This window comes from Lepus europaeus, chromosome 15, assembly GCF_033115175.1.
Source record: "Lepus europaeus isolate LE1 chromosome 15, mLepTim1.pri, whole genome shotgun sequence".
Classification (NCBI taxonomy): domain Eukaryota; kingdom Metazoa; phylum Chordata; class Mammalia; order Lagomorpha; family Leporidae; genus Lepus; species Lepus europaeus.
In genome coordinates this window covers 65777223-65804427 of record NC_084841.1, presented here as the reverse complement: position 1 = coordinate 65804427, position 27205 = coordinate 65777223, and the positions used below count along the sequence as shown (strand labels likewise).

The following is a 27205-nucleotide window of genomic DNA, read 5'->3' as shown; positions in this document are numbered from 1 at the left end:
GAAAATGAAACGGAGACAGAAAATTTATGAACAGACAATATATCTTATAGGTTAATACTCAAATGATTGATGTTCCAAATTAATGAATTAAAATAACAGGAACACCCAGATGTCGCAGAGCGAACAGTGCACACCAGGCACTTTACACATTTGCCCTCTTCCCTATTTTGCAGAAGTGAAAACTGAAGATTGGAGAAAAGCAGCAACATCTGAGCCCCGGTCCCCTGGCCCCAAAGTTAGACTATTCTCTCTCACTGTGATTTACTGGAAGAATTTTTGTTCAAAAAAAAGGGGGGCGATGAAAACTTCAGGAATGCTTTCAAGAGTGTTATTAATAGCTAATCTCCACTGGTCAGATGTGCCAGGCATCGTCCTAACAATATGAGGGCACTCCAAAAAGTTCATAGAAAAAACTGGAATTAAAAGTATGACGCGTCCTGCTTATGAGCACCCTGGGAAGCAGCAGTTGATGGCTCGAGTAGCTGGCTTCCCGCCATCCCACACGGGAGACCTGGATTGAGTTCCCAGCTGCTGGCTTCCACACGGCCCCAGCGAGGCTCTGCTCTGAAGGAGACAGCCGCTTAGGAGAGTGAACCAGAGGTGAGTGCTTGCTGGCTAGCTCAATCGCTCTCCCCTCACCCCACTTTCCTCTGTCTTTTAAGTAAATATATAGGCCGGCACCGTGGCTCAACAGGCTAATCCTCCGCCTTGCGGCGCCGGCACACCAGGTTCTAGTCCCGGTCGGGGCACCGATCCTGTCCCGGTTGCCCCTCTTCCAGGCCAGCTCTCTGCTGTGGCCCGGGAGTGCAGTGGAGGATGGCCCAAGTGCTTGGGCCCTGCACCCCATGGGAGACCAGGAGAAGCACCTGGCTCCTGCCTTCGGATCAGCGCGATGCTGATTGGAGGGTGAACCAATGGCAAAGGAAGACCTTTCTCTCTGTCTCTCTCACTATCCACTCTGCCTGTCAAAAATAAAAAAAAAAAAAACTAAGTAAATATATAAGTAAATAATAAAAAGAAAGAGGACAAGTTTATTTTGGTGCAAAAAAAAAAATTTAAGTCCATGGACTTTTGTTTCACAATACACGTTTTCCACATATTACAAAAAAAAATATTTTCTGCAACAAAATTAATTCATGCTTTTAATACTGTTTCCCATGAATTTTCGTAGTACACTCATATACCTCATCTAATCACAGTAAGTCTTTCGGACACACACTCTGTGGATGAGGGAGACGACACATGGAAAGGTTTGGTGACAGCAAACAGCCAAGTACACCCAGAGCCGACTGGGAGCTCATGTCTGTCCAAGGCTAACCCTGTGCATGGTGTTTTCACTTGTGATCCACCTTCTTTGATCTCAAGAATCTTATAAGGGGCATGGAGCACATGCAAAGACTTCAATTCACAGTCCAGGCTAGAGAGTAACTCTTGGAAGCTGGGCTCAGGCCCTCCACTGCAGGAGCTCAGAGAGCAGGCATGACGGATGGAGTGCCTACATCCCCAGGCCCAGGATGCAAGAACATTCAAGACTGTCTGGCAAAGCAGGCAGATGCAATGGATAAGGTGCCAAGTCTCTTTCTTCCTCCTCTTTGCCTTGTCTCTGGGGATGAGGTGGGAACTTAATCCACTCACATCCTGTTGGGAGTCTTCTGCCTTTGAAACTGATCAGGAATAATTTACTGGCTGTTTAGCTATGGGGCAAAAAATGTCTGAAAAGGAAACAATAGGAATGGAAAAAAAAAGGTGGGGTGGAGTTATCTGGGACACAAAAGAACATAAAATCAATTCAATCATCCTGATGCTTTTCCCTGTCACTTCCAAAAAAACAAAACAAAACAAAACAAAACAAAACAAAAAAACACTTAGTATTGCTTACTTCAAGTGTGTTTATGGTAGAGTAGGCAAACTCTACATTTAAATGGTTAAGAAAATCTATAGTGTTAATATACTAACGAGTAGCAACTGATTAAATGTATGGGAAATGTTTTTGATTGTATGCCTGCCAAATTCTGGAACATTTATTCAAGGCATAGCCAGGACCTGAAAGTCTGGCCAGCTCCTAGGAAGCAGGCTTAGGGGTGCACGGCGGGGGGGTGGGGGTGGGGGTGGGAGGGGCCGCGTGTAACTTCCCAGTGGTTTGATTGCACATGCCTATGGCCCACAACAGCTCCAGATTCCATGAGACATCTGACCTCTGCTTTTCCTAATGGCTGCTGTGGCACTACAGTTGCGGCTTGCTCCCTCAGGCCATCACATGCTCAACAAAGGAGGAAGAGAAGTGTGCATTTTTAACATGCCTTTCCTAAGGACCTATAGCTTCTCTTCTTCTCCACCACTGGCCCTCTTTGGAAATCCTGCCCCAAAGTCACCCATGACATCTCACCGAGTACTGTTAGACAGAAGATGTCACTGGACTACTGCCCAGCTGATCCATTAAGGGCCACTTACTGGCCAAGCCACCTTGGGCTGGTATAAAATAGGCAAAAACTCAGGTCTCCTCACCTGTACTACAAGGGTCACAAAAAGACCTCCTTTACGGGGATTTCTGTCCAGATTAAATCAATGATGATGACTGGCCCATCTGTAAGGCACTGTGCTTGGTATACTGTAAGTGCTCAATAAATGCAACTGACTCAAGTCAGTTCCCACAGCGGCACACAGCGACTCCATGGCCTACAATAAGCTAAGGTGCACCTCTTCCACAGCATCACTCTACCCTGCCAGACGGAACGGGGGTGCTTTGAAAATCTGACTCAGAGACCCAGCCAGGCTCTTGTTCGGCTCTCTCAGGAGCCTGGGGCAAGAGGTGAGCAGAGCTCGGCCCCTCCCCTCCGAAACACACCTGATGCTTGGTCCGTGCTTTTAGGTTTGTTTCCTCTGTGTTTCACATTAAGGTTCTACTGACGATTTTTTGTGAACAATGGGTTGTTGACTAAAAAAAAAAAAAAAAAAAAGGTTTAAAAACAACTATTTTAGATATAATGGGTCATCCCAGGTTTCATCTGGAAAGATTAAAAATGCCCTGATTTTTTTTTTTATCCTACCACTTAACCAATGATAAACCAAGCCTCATTTGAAGATCTTCAACATTTACCAGGATTCAGCCACAGTTTCAAAGTAACTGACTGCTGGCTAGGATATGCAATAGTGCAAAATAATTACAATACACATTAGCAACCGTGTTAATCCATCTACTATAAAGAATAACACATTACAATGACCCAATCTCCTAATATTAACAATGCAGCCTCATGTATGGGCGGGGACAGGAAGCAGATGGGATCTCTCTGTGTGTACCTTTCTCAATTTTGCTACAACACTTCTCTTACAGAAACTGCACTTCGAAAAGACAAAAGGCAAAACAGCATCTTGCGTTGACATCCTGCGATGTGGCCATTTCCCTCTCCCCACTCATGCTTCAAACACTTTCACCAGATTCCCCTCGCCCTACATAAACTACCTCTCATACGTTTCCCAAATCCGTCTACACAACCACACCCAGCAGGCCTTTGCCACTGTGGCGAAGAGTCCCTGGAATATCCTCCTAATACTCTCCCCTCTCTATTAAAATCATACCCATCATTCAGGGCTTGGACTAAATGACTCTTCTCCCAGGAAGTAGTTTTTGATACTGCTCAACACACGTGTTCTCTCTGTCTGTAGCAACCCATGCTTTATCGGGACATTATTTGTGCTAATATATTAGAGGCTTGAGTAAAGCACAATAGTTTGGTGAGTGCCTGGGAAATTAATGAATATTCTAATGGTCCTGGTATTTGCCTGAATGCAGCCTTCAGCACAGATGGGTTCACATCACATATCACAGCAGAGTGTATGGCTTTCCAGCGAGGCTTACACGATCAGTGGAGAAGAATAACACTCCAGATAGGATGCTCTTGGTTTTACTGAGTATTTATTAAAACTCACTTTGCAGTCAAGACACATGAGAAATCCTTTTTAAGGATGTTTACTTTTCCAGTTAGCAAATGGACCGCGATGGTTTGCACTAAAACATAAGTCCGCCAGCTGTTTGTTTGGGTTTTTGAATGAAATGGCAGAAATACAGGCAGCTTTTACTCAAAGTGCTCCACTTGAAAGAAGAGAGTCTGTTCCATATTTAAATGATTTAATTTTCTTTTTAAAAAGAAAAGTTGAAATGTTTCAAGGAATACGAGGGAGCACCTCCTCGTCAGAACTTCAGAATTTTCGTCTCCGAAGGCAGATGGTTCTCTCTTACCCATCTCGTACCCCAGGGAGGCCAGAGCACTTAGGAGACCCAGGAGAATGTCTAATCCAACGTGACAGCTGACAGGCGCAGCTAACAGGTATCAGGGCGGGAGCAGCCCTCTCCTGGAATCGGGGTTTACCCCTTCTCTTTGCTTTGATCTCCCCTGCAAGTACCCTGGAGAAGGCAGCATCCCCACGGGGCAGGGGAGGTCGCCCTCAGAGCCCGGCAGGCCCCACCGAGGTGGGCGCAAGGTGCAGCAGCGCACGCCTTGAACTTGAGGGCCAGCGGGTTTGCACTTCAGCCTCGCGTACTCGCGGGTTCGCGGCAGAAGCTCCGGAGCAGCTGTGCAGGCGGCTTCTCTTCCCCGGCCGAGGCTCATTTCCGAGTTCAGCTGGGAGCCCTGTTCATCGGCCTCCCCACTCCAGCTCGCTCTGGAGTGCTGGCGAGGGACGAACAAAAGGAGGCTTTGAGCCGGGCTCAACCCTAGACCCAGTCAATATTGACTTCGGTTTGGAGCCACTGTTTAAAGCTCCTTCCAAGCTGATCTCAACAGTGGGGAGTCTCCAGGGGGTTCCAGATTTTATTTTAACAAGAGGGAAGAAGGGTGAAGAGAGAGTAAATAGATTACAGTCTAAATCACTTTCTCAGAGAAAGTAAGGGAGGATGTTCAACAAAACAAGTTAGACTTTCAATACTAATTAGCAGTTTATAACGAGAAAAACCGATCGTCTTCCAACACTGATTAGCGCAGTCTTAAAACTCTGTATCAGGTTGCAGTGCGAATCCACTGACGGCGACCCCTGGACGGCTCCTGAGCAGGCCTCATCCACCCAAGCATCTAGAACTTGCCAGTGGGGGCCTCTTCTGCCCAGAGTGGCCAGCAAGGGCCACGGGGAGCCAACCCAAGCTCCAAGACTGACTTCCAAATCAGAGCTCATTTCTCAAGCCCTGTGTGCCCTCACGTGAAGTGTCATCACCAAACCCAGCGTGCCTGCTGTCCTGGCCATAACCCAGGCAGGCTGACAGAGGCCTTCAAAGAAAGGGCAGAGAGTCACGCACACTCTCTCTTCCCACCGGTGACAGGGGCTCAACTTACTTGAGACAGCGCCTGGGAAACAGCACTGTATCAGTCAATGGATTTTTCCCATGGCTTTTCATTGCCTTATATTGTCTAATAGAAATAAAACTACTTAACATCAAAGAGTTTTTGCATTTGCCCAGTTGGTATAAAACTATTTTTTAAAACAAATAACCAAACAAAAAAAAAAAGGTCAATTATCCTAAAATTAATCTGAAGTGGCCATTGTGAAATTTTACTAAAACAGTAAGGGCCATATAGAATAAAGATTTCTAAGGAAAGAAATTCATAGTTTTCTGCTATAACCAATCATAATGCTCATTATTCCATTCAAATCAATAAGACTTGGTTCTCTTTAAGAAAAAAATAAACGGTATACTCCAACCACATTTTATAACAATATAACCAAAGCCAAATGATATGAGAAGTTTAAAAAGAGAGAAATTGAAGAGGGTTATCAAGTGTTCGAAGCTAAAAATGCTACTTTAAGGCAACCTTCATAATGGGCTCATCACCATATAGCTGAATATGTAAAATACCATGGCACGATTTAGCCTTTCACAAGGAGAAATGAGAACTTAGTCTGCCCCTCCCTTCAAAACACCATATGAAATGCAGTGCCCTGGAACTAGCCTGTTCTCCTGTGTTTGGCTAAATTCATCAAATGCACTGGCGTATGTGCAGCTAGAATTTTCTCTACATTATTTACCACGTTAATAAAAGCTAAATAATTAAAATGTAACTCAATCCAATCATCTCACATCTGAAGGAATGCCTGGGCTGCTATACATTCAATTTGATCAATCAACATGCTCTCCCGGAGAGAAAGTACTAAGCCTGCCTGAGATGAAGTCCCTGGCTGATGTTTTTAAACTGATGTACAAGAGTCTGAGGAATTAACTTTTTAATAATACAAAGTGTCAATAAGTCAGTCATTCAAAATTTAAACTTCCTGACTACCCTTCTGCCTTGGAAAAAAAAAAGAAAAAAAGCCTGCAAAGGGGGAGAGATTGTAGCCATTAATCATTCATCAGCCAGGGAGGCAAGGAACATGAAATTACAAAGTTTGAAAGTTGAAATAAACTCCCAGCAAGCGCCTTCCCTTGGCAGATCTTAACTTCCAATTTAGCAGGACAAAAGCAACCTGCCTTTGCATGAAATGATATGAGAGACACAAAGGTGAGGGGCTGTTGCTGTGAGCATAGCCATTCTAAATACGAAAACATTACACTTTGAGGGGCCAATGTCAGTTTGCAGTGCCCTTCCAAGTAACTGGATTTGTTGCTACTAACACAACATTTGTATTGCTACTGGACAAGCTCTTCCCTCAATACTCACTCGATTTCTGGGTAGAGAACCTGAGGATCGTGGACAATTTCTCTTAGGGACTGTCTTATCGATTTTAATATTTTTATCTTTTGGACTACATGAGGTTTATGCATTCATGAGTAAAACAATGTTAAAAAAATAATTATGTAAGTACACACTGCAATTTTCAAACAAGTAATGGGCCTATCTGGTACTCACCTAAATCACTATAAACACATGATGTCAAACCTGCTTTGAATCAGCACCAGACGATTCCAGGGGAAAGTGGCCCTTTGACAGCTATGTGCTGCCCAGGTTTCAATGCATTCAAAGATGTGCTCCTTGACACATTCTGTTTCCTTTCCCGGCCAGAGGCTGTTCTGCTCTATTTATGCTCCTAACATCAAGGTGTGTATAATGAATATGTACGAAGTTTAAAAGTAGTCAGCAGCACAGTTCTTAAGCAGAGAGGCGTCAAGAGGCTAACCTCCAGTATTCTGGCAGAAGGAGTCAGAAAAACTCAAGGATCCCGGGGACAGCCTGGCTGCCTGCGAGGAGCAGCCTCAGACAGGAATTGATTTGTTTCAACAAGCTCCTCATTGGAAATACAAGCATTCTCCAAGAGGGTGTCTGCATTCATTAATTTCTCGGTTGAGATGCAGACGTCTCCTTCCACCTATGAAGCCCAAAGTGGAGGAAAACGAAACAGAAGGGACAAACTGAGAGGGGCAGAGGGGACATCACAGAGAGCCTTGAGCGATTTTCCAGAGGAGATCCACAACTCCTACCTGCCCAGGCAGAAGGTGCTAGCAGGCTGGCCTCCATGTGTCAGTCTCCACACAGGGAAGGAATCACAAGATGGAGCCCAAAGCAGAAGTTGCTTTAAAAGACAATCTAAATCCCAAATCCTGTCTCTCAAGACCACCTATACAGCAAAGTAATACAACTCAGACTTAAAAAAAAAAAAAAAATCAACTCTTCCATGATGCTTTGAAAGTAACTTTTGATTTGTAAGAACCCATTTTTATGCAACCTCCAAGAATATACTGAATTATAAAGCGAGATTACCGTGGACTCGGGGAAAGTGATTCTCTTCATCCTTGTTCTTTTCTTTCATGGGTACAGTTGCCTCTTTCAAAAGTCCTCTCCCGTACACACTTCCCTACACACTTTCACAAATGTAAAGGAGACATTACTGTATTAGGCCCATTGGTTTGGTAGGGTGAAGAAAGAGGCTCAGGGCATCACTTGGAAGGGTACACTCATGACTCAGCCAGACCTGACATTTTTCTAGAGCTGAAATATAACCAAAAATGTTAACAAAGAACAACTGACAAATCTGATGTAGATTCTTAAAAGCCGACTCTCTGGGCACCTGCTTATTCAATACCCAAGAGTATTTGATGTTTTGATCCAAAACAGTTGCCCTTACAAGAACTCAAAAAAAAAAAAAAAAACCAACCCAACTTGACTTGAATTTCATGCTTTTACCCTATGCCGTCATAATTATCTGTACATGGACCCATACAAGTGTACCTAAGAACTTGGTTAGAAATTTATTGATATGGTGACAGATCATTGTTAATGACTCTGAGTTAAATAAAACTATTTAATGTATTACTTTTCCTTTTTTTAAAAAAATGAAGCTGAATGGGGTTGGCACTGTGGCGTACTAGGCTAAGCCTCAGCCTGCAGCGCTGGCATCCCACATGGGCACCAGTTCAAGTCCTGGCTGCTCCTCTTTTGATCCAGCTCTGTGCTGGGAAAGCAGTGAAAGACAGCCCAAGTATGCGGGCCCCTGCACCTGCATGGAAGACAAGAAAGAAGCTCCTAGCTCCTGGCTTCAGATCGGCCCAGCTCTGGCCATTGCGGTCATTTGGGAAGTAAACCAGTGGATGGAAGACCTCTCTCTCCGTCTCTCTCTGTTTACTCTACCTCTCAAATAAGTAAATAAAATTTAAAAAGGAGCAAAAAATAATAAAATATTGAGCACCTTCTACTATTCCCCCACACATGGGAAACACTATAAATCTTAATTCTACTCTGAACAAAGTCATTTCGCAGTGATAAGCAAATGACATCATTTTAATCAATGGTGAGCCTAAATTTAACAGTATTTCAGACACACAGTATACCTCCCTTTTAGGAGCCACTGACACATACTGTCACAGAAGATTCTTGCATTTCTCGATCTATGGGAATCATGGAATTAAAACCCTCATTTACACTATGATGAGCATGACCATAAACCCAGAAACTGACAAAAAGAAAACAGTAATGATTTCACGTATTAATCTTAATGGAGTTCACAGTTCTTATGAAATGGTACCCAATGTTCTAACTCATTTTGCCAGGAATTTTAAAAAGAAAATATTTGTTTCTGTTTTATGATTAACTATACAAAAGTGTTGGTAAAACTGTTACAAAAAAAAAAAGGAGGCTTAAATTGAGTGCTCACCACCTTTTTTTGCTTGTTTTTATAAAAATATATCTGATTCACAGTAGGAACAGTCTCATCTTTCCACGGTTGGTCCACAGTAGAACATTAAGTGGGTCTACCTATCCATGCTTTCGAAGTCGTTCAAGTTCATTTAGGTTATAATACTGCGTTTATGCACACAAAGTGGAGGACTCACAAACAGGCAGAGAAATCTGAATTCAACTAGTTCCGTTCTTGACCTGCTCATCCAAGCAGCATGCAATCCTTGCTTGGCAAACCAAATGAGATAGGTGCCATGAAGAAGACGTGCAAGCACAGTAGTTAGGGATCTGACGTGACTTCCACAGGATCCGAATGAAGATTTCTCACCAGGGATATTGGCGGCACAGAATTTTAGGGCAGGAGTGCGTTTTCCTGCACATCTGTTATAACTCCAGTGGAAGGACAGGCTGCTCAGAGCCGCCCACAAGACACCTAGCTAGGAGAAGCAGAGAACTGTGAGTCATCTTTGTGCTCAATGTAAAAGGAACATCATGGGTTCATCTAACCATACGGACTGAAAATAGAAAATGTTACGAATCTGCTTCTGAGGTGTAATTCCAGCACTGCCACTGGGGAGGGTTTGCAAATAAATACCCTTAGACAGTTATGTACAGATCTTCTGAAACCTTTTGGACTAGAGCAGGATTTTCACTCCAGTAGAATTTTTTTAGGAAGAGCAACACTTAAAACAAAACCCCTGGCCTACTACCTTTGTGAGTGGCAGAGTTTTTAATGAAACATGAACTTCAATGTAAAAATCCCACTTCAAGGGGCTGGCGCTGTAGAGTAGTAGATTAAGCCTCTATCTGTGGTGCCAGCATCCCATATGGGCTCTTGTTTGTCTCTGGCTGCTCTTCTTCCGATCCAGCTCTCTGCTGTGGCCTGGGAAAGCAGTAGAAGATGGCCCAAGCCCTTGGGCCCCTGCACATGCATGGGACACCTGGAAGAAGCTCCTGGATCAGTCCAGCTCTGTCCGGTTGAGGCCATTTGGGGAGAGAACCAGCAGATGGGAAACCTTTCTTTCTGTCTCTTCTCTCTCTCTGTAACTCTACCTTTCAAATAAATAAATAAAAGCTTAAAAAAAAAAGTTTAAAAGGCTGGCATTGTAGCACAGCAAGTAAAGCTGCCACTTGCAACAGTGGCATCTCATGTTAGCACCAGTTCTAGTCCCGGCTGCTCCACTTCCCATCCAGCTCCCTGCTAATGCACCTGAGAAAGCAGCAGAAGATGGCCCACCTAGCTGGGGCCCTACCACCCATGAGGGAGACCCAGATGGAATTCCAGGATCCTAACAACAGCCTAGCCCAGACCTGGTGGTTATGGCCACTGAAGGAATGAACCAGCAGATGAAGATCTCTCTTTGTCTCTCTGCCTCTATCTCTCTCTCTGTAACACTGTCTTTCAAATAAGTTAATAAATCTTTAAATATCAAAACCAAACCATTTTATTTGAGATTTGGAAGAAAGGGGCTAGAAAAGAAGGCTACTAAGGTTTCCAAGCTTTTTAAATAACCATTTTCACTCATGTAAATTCTGAGCCACTGCAGAACAGTATAGAATGTTCAGGGAAGGATAGCCAAAGAGTTCTTGAAAAATGGCTCTCGCCACTGTGTGTTATCAAGAACCCCTGTTCAAACTATAGTTCAAAGGCCAGTGGTGTCAAAACCACTGGGGGTGCTTGATGGAAATGCAGAATGTTAGGGCTCTCTCCAGCACCTACTGAATTCCAATCTGCATTTTGACAATTGCCCAGGGAGTCGTGGGTGAGGCTCGAAGCATGAGAAGTAGTGATGTGGACATCACTAACCGGTGGCACTAGCTCCAGTGCTGGGAACAGCACCTGATAAATCCCTGTCAAACAAATCAGTATGTGAAGATTTCTGAAAGTGCTTTCTACCCTGTGCTGTGATTTTGTGAGTGAAATTCTTCCATCTGCATAAAACGCTGACCTTCCTCACAGGTGCAGATGTCTCACTTATCTCTAAATCCTCTGAATGCCTCCTCGTGTTCTGCATGTGCTATCACTCAATAAATAGCTTATTAATTATAACTTTTATGTATGCAGTACATGAATACAGTATTCTAATGAATATTATTAGTTCTATTTCTTTAACAGAAAGATTTTGGAAAAAAAATAAGTTCAAATCAAAGAGTAATCCCTAAATTCACCCATTTGGATTTGGTTTTAGATACTGTAAAGAAAATTCATGCATGCAAAGAATGAAAATAGTCATGAAAAACATTGCAAGGAGCCAAGCCCTGCTTCTCTGTGGAAGCCAAGAACAGGATGGCATGAATGATTGAAACCGAAAACTGATTTTAAAACCTCATGTGATAGCTTCAAAGTCTTTTCTTACCAAGTCTTATACTACAGTTGCTATAAGTCTGAGACATACCATCTCTTTAGTTCTGTTTTTTCTCAAATACATCCACCACTAGACAGGCTCAGAGACCATGAAAGCAACAGAAAGATCTGAATAGTAAGTGAATTAAGAGATTAGTTGTCAAATAACTAGATATCAACATAAAAATACAGGTCTGGAAAATAACCATTTGCAAAGGAGATAATTATAAGACAATTGTAACCAGATACATTAATAGCATAGGTGTACTGATAACAAGACCACCCTGAAATAATATTCAAAATAATTAGACATTCAAACTCCTAAGTAGGGTTGGTTGGGATTACAAAAGTAGGAGGCCTTTCTCCAACAAAGAACTGCATGTGTTTTTCAATTTCATGAACTACGTCCTTTATACTTGAGCTGTTTGCTTCAGAGAATACAGAGTTTAAAGTTAAAGCACGTGTTGAGTACCCCATGAGCACACATCCACATGGACCTTCCCATGTACACATACACACCCCCCCACGACACACCCTGTCATGTTGTTGTCTTCCCAAGAGTATAGTTGACAATGGTGATAGCAGAGTGTGTAATTAGTTTTCATTGTTCCCCCGACAGCTATAGCTTCACACAAGACCTTTTGCTTTTTATGTTGTAAATGCTATAGAAAAAAAAAATACACTAATAACAAGCATTTAATTATGGGTCCAGCAACCACAATGGGAACACTGCCAGAAAAGATTGGAATCTCTGGGATAGCAAAAAAAAAAAAAAAAAAAAAGGTGTATTTGTGTGGATGGATGTGTGTGGAGGGGGGGAGTGTTCTCAATTATAGCAATCCTCAAAATATTGATGACAGGCATGCGGTGGAAAAAGTTCTACATCTTTCCCCCGAGTCTCTGTGGATGCTGAAGTACAACTACTATGCTCCAGCAATACTAAAACCAAGCATACTATCATCTCTGTGCTAAAATATTAATCAGAATAAAGGCATTGCTTATTAATAAGGGAAATACTCTTTAGAATAGCTTCATAGCTTCATGTTTTGATGCTATCAGGGAAGTGCACAAAGATGCAGTGGCAAATTTTGTTTTTGGCCTTGGCTGTCACATACTACAAAAAAAAAAAAATCGTACTCGTGATATCAAATATCTGGGTGCTATGTTCCCTGGGGGCCTGCTTTAATTTGTTTCATGCAGTATTTTGAATAAAGCATCCCTGAGTGTGACCAGATCCATCACCCGGGTCCTTTCTCGCCTGATTAATTAGTAATTGGGAGACACATTTTGGCAGCTTTCATTTCCCTATTATTTTCTCCAGTTGGACACAAAACCCTCGCAGAAGCACGACTATTTGAACTGTACCCCTCTTAGTGCTGGGTCACTACATTGTAACAAATGGAGCCTCGGCCAGAAAACCACAGAAATAGGCATAAAAGTTTATTGAAGCAGTAACAGTAAACAAATATATGAAGAAAACATTGAATGCCACAGTATCTAAAACATTAATGGTCTGTCTGAACCCAGGGGTTATTGGCAAGATTGGAGAGCAGGAATAAAAGAAAGGGTCTTTAACAGAGCCACTGCTTTCATCTGTCTTCTAAAAAAAAAAAAAAAAAAAAAAAAAAGTATTAGCTAAATAAAGCAGGCAAACACTTGGCCAAAGCAGACTGTCCATCTGAGCCCTCCTCAGCCTCCTCCATTATTCCAAACCAGTGAATAAAGAATAAAACTACTGGGACGCAGAAGCTCCACAGCGACCCCCAGATCCAGGTCCCAGGTAGAAGCCACCAGAGCTCTCTCTGTGCCGAGAAGGTGAGGGACTTGACATTGAAGCTGGCCACGTGGATCCTTTGCCGAGCTGCAGACTGCTACAGAATCAGTTTCACGATCTCCAAAGTGTCGGTCACTTCAAAAATGCATCCTTGCCACGATGGTGGCTCAGGACACCTGTGTGCCCGGGCAGTGGCCATGCCTGGAAGTCACAGATCGCGACTCCCACATTCTGGCATCCGTCTGTATCTTCCTGCCCCGCCACAACAGAAGGGGAACTGTGTTTATTAGCTCCCACTTTGTTTAACCTAATTATTAAACACAAAAGAGAACGTCCCCATATTTAGATTTAGTTTAGCTTTTCTGCCCATACTTGTTGGTGTTCCTTAAATTAAACAGATATTTTTCTACATGTTATTAAGTTCAATAAATGCTACAAATTTGTATGTCCCACTGACATGTATGAAACAGCAATCATCAAAATCTAGATAACAATTTGTACTGTAATTATCCAACAAACTAAGCCATCACTCGATTTTATTCAACCCACAACACTGCATTTTTTAATACAAACACACCTTCATCATCTAGAAGAGGCAAGAACTAATTGTTAATTATGACTTTTACATATATGCCTACGTCACGAATCAAAGTTAAAATGGAATTTCTGACAGCTTGGAAGCAGCAAGAAAAAAACCAAAAGGTATATGTTAGTTCATTGCCAAGGTCACTTTGAGCAGTCAAGTTATTTCAGGCAAGTCCAGCAGCCACTCAAAGAACAGATGACAGGTATCAGAGGAAGGCCTTTCTGTGCAAAAACTTCCCACTCCTACCCAAACTTGAACCACGGGATGTTCTAAACACATGCATTTTCTTTATTGCTTTTACTCTGTGTCTCCAAGCACCCAAAACCTGACTTCTAAGGAGCTGAAGCAATCTTGGGGTCATCGCCCCACCATGAGCAGGTCCCTGAGACCAACGGATTCAGGCACCGCTCAGCTATCTCCTGAGGAAGGCCTGCTTTCACTGCAGACCCAGAGACCACTGTCCCAGGCAGCACCAAACAGATGCCGGTGCAAGGAGGGTGGTATACATTCTGGAACAATTTACAGGCTACCCGTTCTTCCAAATGTATCCAGAATACACCAAACATGGTGGAAACCCTGGCAGACTCCTTGATTCAGTCTCCTAACTTTTAGCAACAAATAGGAATTTGTTTCTAAATTAATTGCAGAATCCGCAGGAAGTGTCTGCTTAGGAGGAAATAAAAGGTTACATTTTAGGGACAAAAAAAAACCCTGACTTCACAGAATTCTTAAATCATCCAAATGTGGGGAGAAGAAACTTACATTTTACCGGTACCTCTTACTGGAGAAAGACTGCTGGTAAAACAGAAAATCTGGACCCCCCCCCCAAAAAAAAAAAGTCTACCAACAAAGAAAATGAACTTAGAATAGTCACAAACAGCGTACTGGTAAGGGTGACAACAGGAGCTGTATAAAAGTATTGCTCTGAAATTAATCCTAAATTACAAGCTTCAAGAGAAACATATGTACGGAAACTTGGTACAGTCCATAACATGGAAGTATCATATGCCTGTGTTTAAATCCATGATTACTACGTTTAATCTTTCTTTTTTCACAACTAAATACAAGAAGATAGCATTTGAGCTGTTTCACAAATAACCTGAGGTGGAGTTTCAACAGAGGATCCCACCAACACGATCACAAAGTGGTTTAGTCTCCTTTTCTATCGTCCATATTCATTTCCGGACCATTTTCACGAAAGAAATAAAATCGGTCTTAAAACAAGATGGCTGCTTCTAGGGGCAAAAAAAAAAAAAAAAAAAAAAAAACACACGCTGATTTAACTGAAAGCCAAAAACCTTGCTTTTCTACATTGGGAAATGAGAACTTTGTCATGTATTTTTCTGATCTCCATCTTCCACATCTGTTATTTCAAATTAATAGCATGCGATGCTGGTCCAAGGTCTAATCTTTGCACGTTAATGACACAGTTGTCCAGTGCATGCATTCACATGTGCTGGTCCACATGCCCGCTCCACACACTGGGACAAATTCCCACTTAGACCTCACCCCCAAACCACGAGCGTTCGTCATGAAAATCAGCCCATCTGATAAGTAATGGGACTAATATTGACACCTCGTATCTGTGAAGAATCCAACCATACAACATACAGTAATATCATATTACAATCAAATCAACTGTATCTGACTGCTTCAAAGTAAAAATCATAGGAGCTCCACTGTTAGTCTCTCTTAGAAATGCACTGTGCTGACCTTCCCGGAAGCAAATGACAGATTAATTCGAGGGCCTACCTATAAAAATCTTAAACATTTCCCTCCATTTTGAAATAATTTTTAAATACATAAAAAAAAAATCACTCAAACCTATTTTTATTCCTCACTTGAGTGGAAAATAAGACCTGACAGTAACATTTTCTTCAACCTGTCAACTGTCAATTGTACGAAGGATGTTTCTAAGGATGACAAAGGTTTATTTTTCCCTATTGAAAATGATAGAATTCTACCTGAATGAAAGCCGAGCTAACCATCAGTCTGGTGGGCACACTGCTGTCTCTCAGCAACTCGCCAACTTAAGTGGGAGTCGTTAATATTTTAAAATAATGTTTTTACAGCAATACAGGGCTCACTGTTTGAAAACTCTCTTTAGCAGCCTCAAAAAGCAAGAGTGTGCACCCATACAAATTTGTGATTAGAAAAGAGGGCACAGATTTCCGTGGTTTACAATAAATCCTTCAGGGAGCAATAGGAGGAGCACAGGCTGTCAGTGCCAAGACTCGGGGAACGTTCCTTGCTCAAAATGATGCAGGGCAGGTCCTAGCACAGACAACTTGCATTTTTTTTAAAATTTTTAACTGATGCATAAAAAGTATACCTATTTATGAGTACCATGTGACACTTCCATACATGTATACATGTCAAATCATGGCAAACATATCTACCTACTCAAATACCTATCACTTACATACTAGGAGGACTTGCAAAAATCCTTTCTTCTAGTTTTTTCTCAAGAAAAATAGAGCTTTCAATGCATTATCATTATCTACAGCCACCCTACTGTGCAACAGCACACCAACACTTCTTTCTCCCAACTATGTAATTTTAAGCTAGGTGGTTGTGTGTGACTGATTAAATTTTGAAAACATAAATGTAGACAAATTGAAGAGGAAACAGGTCTCCTGGTGGTGAGTAATATCCCATTCGGAAACACTGGAAGGTTCACATTAATCACAAGAAGCTTTGCAACACAACAGCTCAGGACATAGGTTGAAAAAGCAGACTCAAATATAAATCTAATCATAGAAATCAGTTCGTTAAAAGAGACGGTAATTTATTGATGTCTGGCTAGCTAGGATCACCACCGTAAGACAGAGTATTTAAATCGGCCACTAGGACCTCTCTCTTCATCCTCCTCTGTGAGGTTCCTCTCCCAGAACATGAAGGTGTAATCTGTCACCAACGATCAAAGGGCAAGATGGGAACAGGCAAAGCCCTACCTACCTGTAAGTCGATAAAATACAATCAGTCATCACAGTGTGTCTGGTTCCTGAGCATTGCTTACCTTCTTAAGTCCCAATGCTACAGAATTACTCAAAACAAACTCAAAATATAGAAGGTCGAGTTATACCTTTCTAAGAAAGTATTAAGCAAATGAGTTTTATTGGGGGTGGGGGGGGGACCACTAAGCAATAAACCAAATGCTATTATACACAGATCATTCATCCTTAACACACTGCTGTGCCGTGTGCAGTTTATATTCCAATGTGTTCTCTCCCTCAAGGGTAGATTCTTTTGGCATCCACTTCTCCCAGGCTAGCAAAGGCCAGGCCTTCTGCAAGAATGACTGTATCCACTCACTTTCCAAGGCAGCCAAGGGGAGGAAGGAGGTGCTTCTCTTGGGCTGTCCCTACCCAGCAGGACATAAGGCCAGGGGGGACAGGCACTGAAATGCCTGTGCAGGGCCACTGGGCAAGATTCAATGGCAGGAAAGTCAGGAGGTTAATTTGTCCCTGGGGAACTAAGAGTGCCTTCCAATCCTGACCCTTCTCAGCCTTCAAAGGCAAAAGTCTTCAAAGCCACTGACCATCAGCTCCAAAGCACGGGACAAGGTATCCGCTCATTGAGCCCACAGTTTCCTTAATACCATGGAAGTCACCAAACACTGCAGTAGAACTTCTACAGACTCTCTCTGATGCTTTTAATCACAAGTCCTTTACTGATGCTGGTCTCATACTGGAAATGCCAAATTAGACCGAACTGTCCCAGGCAAATGCGCCTGGGACAGCACTGATGTTCCAAGCACCTAAAACGCATGGACGGTGGACTGTTTCAGAGTTTCTTATAAATACATGAGTGGCTGGAACGTAACATCTCAATAACTAAGCCTTCTTTCCAAAACGCTATGGAACACTGGTCAAAATATATGAACCGTGTTTCTCTTTTACCAATTTCTAGATTTCTAAAAAAGGGGAAAGTTCACTCTAGGTTTTCTGTAAATGGATAAGCATGAAAACACAGACTCTAAATCTCAGTCACACTGCTGTACCGTTATCCTGGTGTTTACAAACACTAGGATTTCAAACTATCAAAATAATAAAATCAAATAAATAAACATCAAAATAATATCAATCCTAATACATCTGATAAACTCACATTACAGTGAGGCTCAGAGTTAGTGGAGTTCAAATTCTAAAGAATATCTTTTACTTGGAGAACATTTCTGCTTCCAAAATCTAAAATAAATGCTTAAACTTTCACAACGAAAGGAAATCCTTTACAAGTTTGGTGATAATGCAACCCCCAAGTTTCACTTGCCATCTTGCCTCACAACAATTTTTTTTTTGCATCTAAATCATGTGGGTGTCATGTATTTGTCAGTGGAAAGGCACGGTGTCGATATACTGGTATACAGATATCAAAATGATGATAGTTCAGATTTTTAAAAATGAAGCCAGTGAATTTTGAAAGAAGAAAAATACACAAGGGAATATGGTCAGGGGAAAAAAATGTTAAGATTTCTCCCCACTTAGCTGAATACAGATGACCCGCTCTGCCAGAAGATTTGGGGGTGGTGACCTAGAACTCAACTTACTTTCACAACTCCAAGATTACATGTTAACACCCTAAGTGGGGGCAATTACCCACTACTCCAAAATGAAATGTTTCATTTAAGGTCCCTACAAGAATTGAAAAAGTCCAAGGAAAACATCTAATTAGGTTAAAGTTTAATAAATCCTTGATGAATGACACAGATATTTTTCCCCCTTAAGAAAACAGACCTTTAAAATGATGGTATGGAAACCTTATCAGAGAAAGAAGCACCAAGGCAGCAGACACAACCTTCCTAACAGTGTGTTGGCTATACGTGCACTTGCCTCAGGATTATTTTATTATTGTCTCCATAACGCCAACCAGTAGGAGACATGTTTAATTACGCTAGCACCATTTTGGCAAATGGTGAAAAGAATCCAAGAAGCGCTTTTCAGTACACACACCACACAGTGCTGAAAGACATGTTCTTCTGGGGAGAACCAGACTGTTCTAGCAAGCTTCAGCGAAGAGGCATGCTCTTAATACTCAGTCCACTATCTCTACGGGCAGAGCTATGCAGGAGAGTGTCACAGCAGTTCATACTAGAAGTCTTCATTGTGGCTACTGAAAAGCTTTTTGTATCCTTAAAGAAATTAAAGACAAATAAGTGTATTTTCCTTGGATCTTCATTTTCATTTCTCCCTGATACTGACATTTCAGTTCAGAATTCAGCCTAAGCTAAAAAGGAGCTTTCTATTATCCACACTTCCAGGTGAAACACATACAAGTTTTCAAATTTAGAAATACGGCGGACACCTTGAGGGAAACGTTATCATCCAGGAGTTCCATTCAGCCTGACAGTTCTGTTGCGATTTCACCAACTTGTGCCAACTCAAACCATGAAATCACTGGGGTCTACCACCCAATAAGTACTGGTGAGAACTAAAAAGCTACCAGCATTTAAAAACTGAATATCCACTTCCCAGAAGGGAATACCTAGGAACATGGAATCTAATGTTCCTAATATAAAGCTGTTCTGACAGCAAGTCAGTTTAATAATTTTTTCCTGTGAATTTAGATGTCTAGATGCGTAAGGTGTCAAAAGAGAGGCAATAAAGCAACTCAGGGTGGTAGAAAAACTCCTATGGGCCGCAGAAGCCACTTGGAACACAAGTTACATAGGAAAATATTCCGTGATGAAGGTATATGTAATTCCAGTGTTACCCAAATAGAATCTCAAACTTAATTTATTAGTACCCAGTAAAGCGCCGTCACTTCATTTAGCTACAGATCCCATTATTATCTATCAGCTTTATGTAGCTACTGAGCTTTTCTTTTGAGAAAAATAGAAAGTCTGTTTAAGTTGCAATTAAAGTTGGTACTTGTTTTCAAAGGACTTAAGTCCTTTGACCTTATTACTAGGAAAATCTCCACAGGTCCCTACAGAAAACCAAAAGGCACAGCTAACTCACTTTACAAAATGATACCGTGCGTGATGAGGGGACAATGTGGAACTATGAATTGGTCAAATTCAGTAAACCCATGTAGGGTAAGTTTTCTGAAATATTCCCTATCTTTTGGAAACAACTTTTATTTTTAAGTGACTTACTTTTCATTTGGCCTCTTTTAAATTACTTCCAAGTTTACTTTTTTTTCTTAATGCATCAAGAAAGTATCATTTAATTCAACATTTCAGGGGTAAAACTGCCTGTCACTACCTACTTTGAAAGTATAAGTTTGTGATACCACCAAGCTAAAATGCCTTCATAAACCCCAAAGAGTATGAAATATCAGAACTGAGTCTCTGGGGGGTGAGGAAGGTCTTTTGGTTATTATGAAAGTGATAATGATCACACAGTAAAGCATCTCGACAAAGCTCAAATGAGAATACTGACTTAAGGCTATATGTTTGGAGTTTTAAAATTCTGTAGATGAACTTTGCCTGGGCAGGTTCGGAGCCACGGGGGCACCCTGAGCAGGAGGGTGTTCTGCAGGGCAGATTTATGAAAAACATGACCTGTGACAAAAATCAATGAGCTAATCTCAAACCAAACAACAGTATCAAAAGCATAAAACAGAGATAACCTCAGATAAGACATCCACGAACTAACTCAGACTATAGCACTACAGGTTAAGGGGGTTTGGGTGTTAAGGTAGCCCGTGAGGCTGGTTCTGTTGTAACCCAAGAGAGACTGAACGCCCAAGTAGAAAACACCACGAGGAAAGATGACAATGGGACAAGTTCGGGGTGGGAGCGCAAAGGCAAGAGCAGAATGTCCCAAATGCAACCGCGCGGTTCACCGTTGCTTTATTCGACCGGCGCTCAAGTTTAGAAACAGCCATTGCTCTGTTTCATATATGCTGTCTAATAATGCCCAAAAGGGAATAAAAACCAACCGACATAATGAGCCTTGCTTTTAACACCATCACAACTGGAAAGCTTGCTCTATTTGCTCTGTCAGCTTTAATAAAAGACATCTCCCCCGGCAGCCCGGGTTCTCTTCTTTCTCCCTAATAGTGGTAAGTGGCAGGTCAAAGAGGAAAGAAAGGGCTTCCCGCTCCCTGCCACCCACCTCCAGGACACTTTGGGGTTTTTTTGTACCGCCAAACTCGAAGGGACCGCTCCACTCGTGCCAGGCGCCTGCGTTTGGGACCAGGGCGACCCGGGTTGACTGCCCTAACAGCCAGAGCGGGGGGCTGCTCCCTCTCGGGTCGACAGCTCGGGGACCGCTCCCGGGGAAAACCTTCATCCGGGCGGGCAGTGCGCGCCCGCAAACCGAGCGGAGGCTGGAGGCCAGCGCGGGGGGACCGTAGCGGACGGCAGGACCGGAGGCGCCCAGGCGCGCAGGGCGCGCGGCCACCACAGGCTCACCTCTCGGCCTCCCGCCTCTCTCCTCCCACCTTCCACTCCAGTCCGGGGTAAAAACCTGGGATGGTAGGGACGGCCACACTATTTCCCTCCTAGGCGGGCCCCCCAGAGCAGCCCGCAGCTGGAAAACCGGCCTCTGTCCCGGGGAAGCCAGCCGAGCGATCCGGGCCCGGCGGGGCCGCCCGCTGCGCACAGAAGTGCTCCGAGCGGCGAGGGGTCCGCCGACGCCGGGGATAACCTCTGTCCACCCCACTTCCAGGGTCCGAGAACACTGCACGTCCGCGGCTGGCCGGGGTCCAGCACGCGCGCCTGGGCCGCCCCGGGCGCCCATCTCTGGCCTCCCGCGTACCCGGCGGGCTTCGGGGACGCCGGCAGAAGGGTGCCAGGTAACCGCACGGCGCTCTCCGGCTCCGCACCGCCAGGCCGCGGGCGCGGGGCTCCCACCGCCCGGCTCGGCCAACTCTGCAGCTCGCTCCGCACCCATGACGTAACCCGGCATTAGCTCAAACTTTCTGGCACCTTGAACCCACCGGGTGGGGCGGGGGGAGGCAGAGCCGGAGGTGGCGGAATCCCCTCCGCTGCCAAGCGCGCCAGGCCCACACAGACTCGGGGCCGAATGAATTCCTCGCAGTTAAAGAGGAAAATAAAAACCTAAAGCTTCCGCTTCCCAGCCCCCCGCACTTCCCCCAGCCCGTGCGCTCTCTGCGCGCACCGGGAAAAGACAGGGGAAAATTAAAACATACACACATACGCACACACACACAAAGAAAAAAAAAAAAAACTTTGGGGATGTTTGGCGGGTTCTCCCCGCAGCCCAGGCGCACGCACGCTCCGGGCGGGAGCCGTGGCGGAGCAGACCCGGGGCTCCCGGCGCCCAAGCCCGGCACTTGGATGCTGATGCCGCCGGCCGGCCAGCCTGCCCGTGCCGGGAAGTGCCGAAGTCCCAACTCCTCGGCTCCCGCCCTTTTCCGACTCTCCCTGCGCCCTAACAGACAGCGACTCCGGGCAGCCTCGGGGACACCCAGGGGCACCCGGCCTTTCCGCGGTGGCTTGCTTAACAAAGAGGGGCGCGACGGGTGCGCTTCCCACGGGCGGCTCCACGCCAACTGCGCCCGGGTGAGGTAGGCTCCGGGGTGCGCGCCGCCGGCGGCTGGTGCGCGCTGGTCCCCGCCGCCGCCGCTCCTTCCGCAGGGCCCCGAGCCCGGGTAGCTCCGTCCCCCACCGCCTTACCTGGGGTTGCTGCTGTTCCAGTAGACTGCGTAGCGGTCGGCGACGGCCTTGGAGCCCGGGTCCTGGCAGAGCACACACATCCAGAGCACCAGAAACAGCAGCGTCAACATCTCCACGTGCAACATCACGCCTGGCCAGCGGTGGAGCCCCCGACGCGCCACTCCGGGGAGAGAGCAGGGATCCGGAGGGAGGGAGGGAGCGAGGGCCGGCGGGAGGAGGGAAGGGGACGGAGCGAGCGAGGGATCGAGCGAGCGGACTCCAAATAAATAGGAATAAATAAAAATGCAGGGGGCGAGGTAGGACAGGGGCGCACACCAGGCTGGGGAGGGGTGAGGGACCGAGAAGAAAAGGCGGTGAAGTGGCGGGGGTGGGGGATCCAGACAAACTCGCACCCCCACTGGAGGGCTGGGGAGGAAAAAGGACTCGCAAGATGGAGAGAAGCGTGCGCGCGTGTGTGTGTGTGTGTGTGTGTGGTGTCTGTGCGGTGGCGGCGGCGAAGGCGGGGGAAGGGGTGCCGCGCGGAGTCTCGGGCGGCGGCGGCGGCGGCGGCGGCGGGCTGGTCAGCCCGGGAGAGGGAGGTGAGTGCCGGGCCGGGCGGCGGCGGCGGCGCAGGCGGCGCAGGTCGGGGCGGGCGGCGGCGCGCGCTGCACAGTCACCGGGAGTTGCGCGCCGCGGCCGAGGGGAGACATACACCGGCCCGCCGGGCCCGGCTCAGCGTCGGCGCCGCGGGCTGCGTACGGCTCCGCCGCCGCCCGGGGCCCTCGCCCCGCGCCTCGCTTCGCTCCAAGTTACTTTGGCGGCCGATGGGAAAGTGCAGGAGGACGAGGGCGCCTTCTGGCCCCGGGAGTCCGAGAGAGCGAGCGAGCGAGCCCCCCCTTTCTTCTCTCTCTTCCGCAGCCTCCTCGGTGCCGGAGCCGGGCGACCCCCGGGGGATCTCGGAGAAGTGGTAGGTGGTGCGGTGCGCCGAGCAGGGCGGGGATCCCGCGCCGCGTCCGAGAGCGGCTGCTCCGGCGGCAGCTGGCGCTGGCGAGGAGCAGTCCTGTCTCGAAAGCCTCAAAGAAAAGTTTGGCTCTGCGCGTCTGCCCGCAGGTCCCCCGGCGGAGTCGGGCGGCGGCGGCAGCGGCGGCGGCGGGCGAGCCGCGGGGATCTCGCGGGCGCGCTTCCCGTGGCCGGCGGCGGGCGCAGCCGGGCGAGCGGAGGGCAGAGGCTGCGAACCGGCCGGCCTGGCGGAGCGGGGCTGCCCGAGCCCGCAGGACGACGCCACAGCCCCGCGCGGCGGTGCTGCAGGGCGGCCCGCGGGAACCAGTCACTTGCAGCGGCTCCTCAACTCCTGGCCGGGCTGCTGTCAGTCTCCGGGCGCGAGCCGGGGCCCCACGCGCGGTGCCCGGGAGCCGCGGGCGAGCGCTCACAAGTGGCCCTGCGACGCGGGCGCGTCCGGCCCCAAGCCCAGCAACTTGTAGAGAGGCATCAATCAGTGGGAAATGGCCGGAGACGAAGCGGGGGGAGCGCGCACGAGCGAGCGGCACCTCCCCGAAGACTACATCAGAAAAACCTGCCCGGGCCTCCCGCCGCGGCTCCTCGCTGCCTCCTCACGCGCGGCCGCGACCGGAGGGGGAAGCCACCACCCGAATCCTCAAGCCCCTGCCCAGGCGGGAAAATAAATAAACTTGAGTGCGGCGGCGGCGGCGGCGGCGGCAGCACAGCCCTGGAGGGGTGGAAACGACTGGCGAGAAGTGGGCAGGGGTAAAAGTCAGTTTTGCAAAAGAAGGAGGGAAAAAAAAAAAAGGAGAAAAAATGCTTTATGGGAAAAATCTCCTCGGGCACGCCCCCTCGTTAATGACCTGCGAGTAAAGCCGGCGGCGGCGGCGGCGGCGGCGACCCGGCGGCAGCGGCCTCTCCGGAGCGCGGGGCCGCGCGCGCGACCGCGGACGGGGCGGGGGCTGCGCCGGGGCGCGCGGGGCGCGGCTGCGAGCGCCGGACCGCGCGGGGGAGGCGCCGCCGGCCCGCCCAGCCTGCGCGGCCGCCGCGGCCCGGGTCATGTGGCTGCGTTTTTTTTTTTTTTAATTCCTCCCCCAAGCAGTTTACTTGGGGAGGGTAGGGGGGTGGCTGGAGCAGCCAGTCAGGGACCGCCCTGCTGTTTGCTCACTGCTCGGGCTTTTTTTTTTTTTTTTTCCTCTCTCTTTTCCCTCCCACCCGATTGGTCCGCTCCTGGGGGGGAGAGGCGTTTTCCTCAGCCTCCCCCCTGCTCCGCGCCTCCTGCGCCCCCCCCCCCCCGCCCGCCCCACCTTCCAGAAACCTGACTAATTGAATTACTGCGAGTGCCGCGGCGCCCGAGCCCCGCAGCCACGTGTAACCCTTTGGAGGCCGAGGCATGGCGTGACATCGGTGTCCCTGCAAAAGTGGTCTCCCAGCCCGTGGCCGGCGCGCGGAATCCTCTCCCGTGGAGGTCCCCAGGGGCTCCCAGGTCCCAGCTGGCGCGCCCCGTGCCGAGTGTCCCCGCCTGGTCCGCGCAGCGCCCGCGCCGGGGTACCTGGAAGCCCGAGCCTCGCTCCCGCGCCCTGCAACACCCCTCGGTGTACCGGGGAGGGGACCCTCGGGGCGCGCGGCGGGAGGCAGCGCTGCCCCCTACACTGCTGTTGTGCGGACACGATTTTGCACAACCAGGGACATCGCGGCGTGCTGTGATCGCAGTCCGGCCCCTCCGGGACACCTTGCACCGTTTTCACCGCAAGCCCGAGGCTGGGCGCACGGGCCGCCCGCCCCGCACAGTGGAAGCCTCGAGCGAGCCCGGTGCGGGTGGGAGGAAGCAGGAGTTCCTTGCTTAGGGGAAAAGGCCTCGCGTGGCCGGACCCCTGGGGCAGGTCGCACGCCTCGGTCCTCGGCAGCCACCGGGGCGCGCGCTCCCGCGCCTCCGGGCACGTCCCCAGGCGTCCCGAGCCTGCGAGCCGGCCCCATTCCCGCGCTGCGGAGCCGCGGGCCCCTCGAGACCCGCCCCGGTGCTGCTCTCCGGGGAGTTCGCAGCCTCGGTGGAATGGGCCGATCCCAAGAAGGCAGGCGGTTTAGTTTTGCTCCAAAGCTGCCTGGATTCGCTTTTGCTTAGGAGCCGAACGGAAGCATCCATCACGTTCTCGCTCTCCAGCGCTGGCCTCGGGATTTCCAGGCGCTTCGGAGCTGTTTGGAAGCGTCCAGACGCCCTCCAGTGGCGAGCGCGGGGGCCGCAACCTGCAGCGCGGACCCGACTGTGGGAGGAGAACCGGGGCTCCCGGGCGAGGACGCAACCCGTTCCTCTGGGCATGGGGCTGCCTGCATGGTGTGGGCTCCTGCCCAAGAGTGGCGTCGCTTCTCACCAGCAGTTACCCTAGGAAAGCTAACTGTTCTGTGTTATGCCCAGATATAAATCGCAATCCGTGTAGTAGGGACTGCGAGACAAAATAACCAAACCTACCAGCCACCTTCCTAATTTAAACAAATTTTAATTAATCCCCAATATGAACAGTAGTGCTCCTCTATCATCTGCACAAAATTCCAGCCTTGAGAAAGAAGTCTGGAAACTTTAGCCAGAGGACCAAAAGTCACGCTTCTAATTTCTTAAAATCAAACTTTCATCTAAAATGCTATTTAATTGTCCCTCCCCAGTCTGTCATCTTGCTGATGTTCAAGTTCATGGCCTATTTCAGGGTGCGTCGGTGTTTTCTATCCCGGGAAGGATGGATTTCCTCCCCCTGCCTTCCGGGTAGGAGCTGGAATAGGCGCTGGTGTGGCAGACTCAGCGTTGGCAGGGAATAATCTGAACCCCTTTACAGGGTTCGTGCAGCTTTGGGACGAAGAGGGTTCATGACTCGTGTCGCCGGGGAGCCGGCGAGCTGACTTCCCAGGACTCAGACACCACCGGGGTGAAGAAAAGGGAATGATACTCGCTTATTTCCCATTTGAAGTACATGCAGCACTGAATGTAAAAAAGTCAACGCAGTAGAGCTCATGTAAATGTCTGTAATGTGCTTAGAGTCCGAACACCTTCATTTTAAACAGAAAAAAAAATCGTGCATCGTGCTCTTCCTTAAAACGATTCAAGAGGAAGGAATAAGATATGGGCACTGTTAGGACATAAACCCAGTGTCTACGTGAGATCATTCATAACCCTAAATCAGGTGCCTCCTTCTGGGCTGGGATGCCGAAGCAATTACTGATATTGGGGTTTCCAAAGCTGTAATACGCTAAATACATACATCAACCAGTGGAGTTGGAACAGACATGCCCTGAATCCTTGCCCCCACAGGACACAGTCACGTGATTTAAATGCAGCCAGATCCACATTGCATAAAATAATTGCAATATGATTTGCCCGGTGTCACAGAGGCAGTGACTTGTAAGCTGGCCTTTACAGGATGGTTGCCCTTGGCCAAGTGCAGAGGGATGTTTTGAGGAAGAATACAAGCCAGACCCTGAAAACCTGGCGGAGTGGTCACACAGGGGGCGCCCAGATGCATGGAGTTTGATGGGAAGCTGTGTTGTAGGGAGACCTGAAAAACAGGGTGCTGTGGGACCATCAGAATTACAGGCAATCCAGGGCACTGGTAATTTCAAAACAAGTGACATTGAATCAGTCATCTGTATACCTCAAATTGAAGCACTAATGCAGATTTACTTACTTATTTAATTGTTTGGACCTAGGGAGCTAGAATCACCCCTGGGGGGGCTCTGCTCAGAAGGTGCCAAGGACTGGCTCCCTGTCTCAGTTAGAGGTGGAGACCTGGGTTTGTTATTTCCAAAGGCTTCCCAGGGAACTCTGTTGAGCACGAAGGACTGAGAACTACTG

The 27205-nt window shown here is 47.3% G+C and overlaps 1 protein-coding gene across 2 annotated transcripts in view; it reads right to left on the bottom strand.

The window, feature by feature from the left end:
- The window catches only part of EFNA5 (ephrin A5), a 303302-nt gene extending 280371 nt beyond the window's left edge, over window positions 1-22931 (bottom strand). For both annotated transcript variants that reach the window (XM_062212316.1, XM_062212317.1), the window contains exon 1: window positions 22390-22931. In XM_062212316.1, the coding sequence (XP_062068300.1) occupies window positions 22390-22514 (125 nt within the window). In that variant the 5' untranslated portion in view covers window positions 22515-22931. The remainder of the gene's footprint in view (window positions 1-22389) is intronic.
- Between the last annotated feature and the right edge of the window lie 4274 nt (window positions 22932-27205).